Source organism: Octopus bimaculoides, chromosome 20 (assembly GCF_046866305.1).
Source record: "Octopus bimaculoides isolate indiv1 chromosome 20, ASM4686630v1, whole genome shotgun sequence".
Taxonomy (NCBI): Eukaryota; Metazoa; Mollusca; class Cephalopoda; order Octopoda; family Octopodidae; genus Octopus; species Octopus bimaculoides.
The window spans coordinates 16,306,090-16,314,111 of NC_142947.1; the positions used below are offsets into that span (position 1 = coordinate 16,306,090).

General features: G+C 35.8%; 1 protein-coding gene across 1 annotated transcript in view; it reads left to right on the forward strand.

The window, feature by feature from the left end:
* Window positions 1-8,022, forward strand: part of LOC149131608 (uncharacterized) — an 11,425-nt gene extending 3,403 nt beyond the window's left edge. Inside the window, exons 2-4 of the mRNA XM_014930788.3 lie at window positions 291-611; window positions 5,064-5,369; window positions 7,950-8,022. Coding sequence (XP_014786274.1) covers window positions 291-611; window positions 5,064-5,365 — 623 coding nt within the window. The 3' untranslated portion in view covers window positions 5,366-5,369; window positions 7,950-8,022. The remainder of the gene's footprint in view (window positions 1-290; window positions 612-5,063; window positions 5,370-7,949) is intronic.

Below are 8,022 nucleotides of genomic sequence, written 5' to 3' on the forward strand. Positions count from 1 at the left end.
ATATAGCAATGCACGTTAAAAAAACTATTTATGCAAAAGTAATCCATATCCAAATGAACACATCCCTCCGCCTCCTCTTGCTCCTCCTCCTCCTGCTCCTCCTGCTCCTCCTGCTCCTCCTGCTCCTGCTCCTCCTCCTCCTTCTTCTTCTTCTTCTTCTTCTTCTTCTTCTTCTTCTTCTTCTTCTTCTTCTTCTTCTTCTTCTTCTTCTTCTTCTTCTTCTTCCAAGTTCCATAACTACATTTATACTTTCTTTCATAAAAACTCTTTCTGTTTTTTTTCCTACATAGATATTGAAATTGTAGACATCTCACCTCTTGATTATATTGATTTTGGATACACGACTGGAATAACTATAATATGTCAGTTCAAGCTGGATGATCTCAATGCGCTTTACATCGAGCGAAACAACAATCCTATTTTTAAATTTCAATATAGCTGGGAAACAAGAAAGTATTATATAGCATATAAGCATAGAGGTTTCGACTGTACTCCAATTACTGGTCCTAAAGATCTGACTACCTGCTGGAAATTTAATCCCACGTGTGAGGATGCAGCAAGCTATTCATGTACATCATATGCCGAATCTTCAGAACCTAAGATTTTAAAAGGTCAGTTTTACTTCTTTTTTTCTCTTCATTTATTCATCTCCATTATCACTCACTGTATTTCTATGGCGTGTTTCTATTGCACTATCAAACACAGATTTATAGCCTTTGATATGTAACATATTTTTCTGTGGTTTATGTTTTCTGTTGTAATGAACCTACTCTACGTACTGTGTGTAGTACCTGGTCGTGCAATTTTCTGAAAAAGACGTCAGGATAATTAAAACAGTAAGACAAGAAATATCGGTTTCAAATTCTGGCACAAGGCCAGAAAGTTCGGGGAGGGACTTATTTTATCGACCCCAAAAGGATGATAGGTATTGTCGACCTTGGTGTAATTTAAATTTAAAACGGACGAAATTTAAGTTATTCCACTCCGCATTCATTCACAGAAATCCTATGTTTTTGCATTGTTCAACGATCTTTCTGTTAAAGTAAGATTATGAATGACAATGAAGGTCTAAGATAACCGAAATATGCCTGGTGTTGTTGCTAAAGACCTCACACGCGCTCTACGTTTTTATTGGTCAGTTTGAGGAGGAAAGAACAGCTCCCATATCCACTGCAGCGTTTCACAAGTTATGGTAATATTCACAATGTTTTGATCTTAATATAGTTAATGTTTGGTAACATGTAACACATTAGGCTTGGTAGTGGAAAGGTATACGAGTAAAAAATATCAGTCAAGATAGAAATTGTACTCAATCAGAAATTTAAAAGAAGAAAGATGATATAGTTTTTCTATAGGTTGCTGTTCTTCGTGTTTGCCTTCAAGTTAATAAGCCGGCATACGTGTGTTAGTGTGATAGAAGAACCGTCCTCAGCCGTGTTAGTAGAATTTCATTTTCAGATGAATTTGCAGCAAGTTCAGGTTCATCAGCTGTTTCGATCTAGGGTATTTTCTTATCACAAAACCAAGAATTAACACATCATTCCTACATTTAACCCTGTTTTATTTTTAATTTGGCTGTTGCTGTTTCTGGTACCATCTATTATTAATACTTTCTTTCAAGAATATCTTTACATCATCCAAAACATTTAGTAGTTACAGCTGCTGCTGCTGCTGCTGCTGAGGATGATGATGATGATGATGATGTTGATAACTGTTATGGTTGTAATGTTTCGTGCTAGATACACAACTTCAACAGACCTATAAGCAAAGGGATTGCAGAAAGGGCCGTCACTTTTTTCAGGATCTTCCAAAGTCGTTCATTTCTTTCCTAATACAAATGTGTTGCCGAATTGTATCCTAAGCATTCAGTTAGATTATTTTCTGTATTATTTACTGACCATATCAGAAATTGCATTCTATCTGTGTTCAACTTCTCTTTAATCATTTTGTTCAGGTAAAACATTGTGAAACTGTTTTGGTTTAGCATTTCAGATTTGATCTCACCAATGCTCATTTCCATAATGTTGTTAACATACATCACAGCCCTTTTGTTATGAAGTAGGATTTCCGAAATAGTATATTTGATATCATCTATTGACGGTAACATTCAGTATTGATTTATGTCTATATGATACGCCTGATCAAGAGTGAAAAGCATTTTCAAATTTTGGAATTGAACCAAGCTTACACTTGCCGAATGGATTTTACGGAGCAAAGCAGCTGGCCAATACACCACGTACTAAAGAACTAATATGTAGTATATAGAACTAATGATTTCATAATAACCACAGGTGAGGATAGGCACAGAAACCAAATTGAAGATAGCAGTTCAACTTATTTGGTAACTTCCCTGCTTCTGAATGCTGAAGCAAGCGAATTACTCTGACAGCACCTGCAGTTTTCCCATCCAATCCACCTTCGAACCTTCCACCACTCGTTAATACAACCCCAAGAAATCCAGTCTTCTACACTTGTCTCCGTGATATTCTACTAACATACCGGGTAAATTGGAAAGGCCTTCTTCACAGAATCAGTGACCGAGATTTTACAACACTTATTCTCATCCCTGCCTTGCAGCACTCAGTAGCGAGTCCATTCAGTGATCATAAATGTTGAGTAATGTTTGAAAGAGGATGACCGTCAATAATGACGGCCTAAATCGGGTTTCTGCGAAGGGTGTCTGAAGTAGCGTTACTCGATAGTGCGTGTTGTTTACAGATCAGGGAGTCTCTCTGTGTCCAGCCGCTATTTCACCGCAGGTCGCATCTCCGGTGGTATGGTCATGTGATTAGACTGTCGAAGAAAAGAATTGTAAAACGGTCTCTTCAAACCGGGCCAAGCGGCAGGGGACCTTGGCGAAGGCTAGAGGAAGTAGGTTGGATAATATACATAATCTCGGTCACACTTGGGGATCCAACTGGAAAATCTAGTGACGGTTACTTCTGAGAGGATCAATGGGAGAAGTGTCAACAGACTCTTCCAGAAATAGTGGGTAGAGAAGAAAGATGGATGGAGCTCGTGATTACAAAATAGAATTCTTAACCCCTTACATATATTGAGCGAGTACATATGAGTGTGGGTGTATGTCTGTATATACTTATGTATGTATGTGTGTATATATGAGAGAGTGTGTGTGTGTATATATATATATGTGTATATATATATATATATATATATATATATATATATATATATATATATATATATATTACGGAGATGTACTTGCATAGCAAGTGACCTGATCTGAGATCGTGTGCTTCCTGATAGAAGACGCAGTTAGGTTTCTTTTCAATGTAGTTGTCCAGGTGTTCTTTGAACCTATCATTGATACTCCTAGAAGTCTCACCAATGTATGACTCTGGGTTAGTCGCGCAAGCTCCTTCTTGGCACTTAATTCGGTATACGGTGTTCTTGGTTTTGCAGTTCACGTGTGGGTTTGTAGAACATACTGCACAATTATTTTGACAGATGATTCTATCAAACGGATATGATTTACATAACTCAGATTTGATAGTCCTACCTGTCTTTTCTACAACTTTGATCTTAAGGCCAGTTGCGTGCAGGATTTTCTTGAATGCCTTACTTAATATGCTCTTCGGTGTAGCATCAACAAACGTTTTAACCGTTATCCTTGTATTAGTGTCATACATATTTGTATATATGTATGTGTGTGTGTATATATGTATAGGTGTAGTGATGGTTAAGCGTATATGCGTGTATACTTTGAGATATGTATATTTGTGAGCGTGTGTGAGTGTCAATATGATTGTGTATACTTGTTTATATATGTATAAGTAAGGTTATATATGTACATATATGTATCTAAGACGTTGTATCAATTCACCGTTAGACGATGGCGAGAGGGACAAACGCACACACACACATATATGTGTGTACGTGTTTGCATATGTATGTATGCATATGTATATATGTGCGTATATACAACCTTCAACAAAGTAACTGTCATGTATACAACTTGAACTGACGCACATATCAGTACATAAACATACATTCACATGTACATACATATGCACACACACACACACACACACACACACACACACACACACACAACCACGTCTACACACTTACCCTATTACTCACGTACATCCATACGTACATACGTGCATACTCACATACATACATATATACATACATGTGTATAGGCATGCACACATGCATACGCATGTACACATGTACACGCACATACATACATACATACATACATACATACATACATACATACATACATACACATGTACATATATGTCATGAACTAACTGTTACTTTCTCAGATGCAGCACAGAATGTTGTCAGTGAACAGGTCGCGGTCTCAAAGCGACGAAAATATTTTGACAAATTAAATTTAAATGTTGAAGTGAATCTAACGGATTTTGTGTGTTATTTTAAATGGCTTATAAACACCTTCCACGCTGCAATTGTTATATATATATATATATATATATATATATATATATATATATATATATATATATATATATATATATATATATATATATGTATGAATTATGTTTGTATGTATGTATGTATGCATGTCTGTACGCATATATACTTATCTATCTATCTATCTATCTATATATATATATATATATGTGTGTGTGTGTGTGTATATGTATGTGTGTTTATGTATATATATATATATATATATATATATATATATATATATATATATATATATATATATATGTATCTGAGTGTATGTATACACACGACATACATACATACATGCATACATACGTACGTACGTACATTCATAAGTACACGCACACATATACCTATGTGTGTTTAAATATATATACATGTGTATGAGTATGTCATTAATCTTTTGTGAAGTTTGTTTTGACTAGGCTCCACACTGCTTTAGTACTGCCTTTCCTTAAAAAGTTAGAAGTTGAGCTCTTAGAATCAGCGTTCACAAGGTCCAATATTAAGAATAGTTTAGTTTCGTATGAAGATTGCAGTTTATATTAGTGAAACCACCGAATCTATTTGTGAAGTCCATTATTCTAAGATTTACATATTTTGATTCGTTTTCTTTTCAGCGCGATCTTACATAAGTGGACTGCAAGTTCTTAACCCACCCATTGAAGTGGGCAAGACATCGATCTTCAGATGTTCAGCATATATCGCTGCACCTTTTGGCATTAAAGACTTTTTATGGTTTGAAAGAACGCTGAGTGGTACAAAAGTACATGAGCATAAAATAAAAGTTCTATCTCGCGACGAGTGTTTAACTCCAGTGGTGTCAATTTATAATTACACGGTAAAACATGAGGACTTTGGCGTAACGAACATCACATGTTTTCTGGATGGCAAAACACTCACTAAATTACTCAGCAACTAAGCAAGTAAGCAAATTTTCTTTGATTAGCGCTTTTACATGTTCTTGTAATTATTGCTGCTATATAGTCTCATGTCTTTGATGATTGATCTGTCTGAGCAGACCTATACCCAAAGATATTCCAGATGTGGCAATCACGACTATGTTTTTGAAGCAAAGTACAATTAGGGGATCTTTTTTAAAACGGGGGCCACATTTTTCATTAACGAAACACTTTGAAACTTGGAACACTGGTAGAATGTGTCATATAAAACATCTTTTTCTCTTAGTCTTCTTAAAAAAAAAAGAAATCCATAAGTTATTCCATGTTAAAGTTATCGTATTTCTGTAATTTCAACCAATCACTGACGTCCATTCAGCCAATATACATTAAGTGCCGACTACATAAACAAACGATTTTGAAACAATTAACCCTAACCCTAACCCTAGGGTTAGGGTTAGGGTTAAAGCAAATTTAAAATGAAAAAAGCAAATAAAACGAAGGTATGGAGATTAAATATGCTTTACATCGCTTAATCAGCCAAAGGAGTAAATGTAAACAACTGAATACATGTCAGTGATTGGTTGAAATTATCGAAATAAGACAATTTTTTACATGAAATAAATTCGAATGCAAAAATATTTTTCTGTTTTATAACACAAAATAGATAAGTATACGAAGTTTGAAAGTCTTTCCGTACCAAAAACACTACGTAAAACATTAATGAAAAATGTGGCCCCGTTTTAAAATAGATCCCAATTAGGACTATATCAAATATGTCCATGTTTCTTTTACGATGTCATATCAGAAATGACTGGGATTTCGCTGCCATTTCTCGCAGGTCGAAATGCCTTGAAAAAGTCTCCTAATAACTATATGTTAATTTACTGCTACATCTCAGTGCATTTTTTGCAAACCTTATTCTATGGTATACAAGTCAACGTAATATATGGTGTAATCAATTGTGATTAACAACTGCCAAAAAGTGTCAGCGGAGCACCACTCCCACCCGCACTCCCATCCGACACGATATTGTCGCAAAAAATATACAATGGCCTTTCGAAAGAAAAACTGTCCTGGAATAAATATAGTGAATTCCCCCTCTTATTGATTACATAGACAATCATCAACACAAGGAATACTGGTGGGTGATTCCCAATAAAACACCTGTCAAGTGTAAAAATAACAGGCCGGATATTGTTGTTGAGGGACAGACAACAAAAAGTATTCACCGTAGCAGAGGTCAGCTGACCTGCTCATGTGAATATCTTTTTGAAAATGAAAGAGAATAGGGATAACTGTGGACAAGCGCTCCAAAACAGTCAGCTTACATATAAAGGTTCACATTTCTACCAATGATAATTGGTGCACTAAGTTTCGTGAGTAAATGATTAAGTGACAATCTGGATAAATTAGGGTTTTCAGAAAAAAAATCAAATATCTTGCACATTATGAATATAAAAATCTGTAAGCGTAACAGCAAGCTCCTTCTTCAGAACAAGAATTAAAATAAGTAAAAACAGAAGAGAACACACACACACACACACACACACACACACACACACACACACACACACACACACACACGCACACACACACACACACACACACACACACACACACACACACACACACACACGCACACACGCATGTATATATAAATTAAATTCACACACACTCTATCGTTTGACATCTTCATATTTCAATATTATGACATCAGTGTGACTGCTAAGAAACATATAGGTTTAGTTTTATGGATAAAAAGGGCGGTCGAAACAACAAAATGAATAAGAGTGGTGTAGAAAAGGTTTTGTAATAATAAGTCCATGTCCGTTTACTTCTCGAGTTCAAATCATACAAGACTATTGCAAACCTTATTCTACGGCTTCATTATTGTTGGGGATCAGTTCGATAACCCACGAAACTCCGTCACTTGTTGACTACTTCTTATTAGAGAGAGACCTTACAGAAGGTATTTAGTCAAGTATTTGTGTAGTAATGTAGCCAGTTGATCGTAAATCTCGTGTACAACTGAATAATAGTCAAGTAGCAAAGCAAAAATTGTATTGAAATACATTATTCAATGGCAAGGCTAAAGTATATTTAGATTTACAGTGTTTCATGTCATTGAAGTGGAAACTTGGCGAAAAGATAATGGAATTCAAAACATTTAAGAGTTACATCACAATGACGTTGATTTTAACGCCAAATTCTATTGTTACATGAGATATATTAGTGGGTTATATTTGTATTATATATATATATATATATATATATGTGTGTGTGTGTGTGTGTGTGTGTGTGGAGGCGCGATGGCCTAGTTGTTAGGACAGCGGACTCGATGTCATAGGATTGCGGTTTCGATTCCCAGACCGGGCATTGTGAGTGTTTATTGAGCGAAAACACCTAAAGCTCCACGAGGCTTCGGCAGGGGATCGAAACCGCGATCCTATGACCGCGAGTCCGGTGCCCTAACCACTGGGCCATTGCGTCTCCACAATTAAGACTATACCCACTTCGGTACAAACATTCAATGAAATACTTAAAGATACATCTTAAACACAGAACAGACAAATATCCTTAACATATCTTTTTTACTTGCTTTAGTTATTGGACAGCGGTCTTGCTGGAGCAACACATTGAAAGGTTTAGTCGAACAAATGAACCCCAGTACTTATTG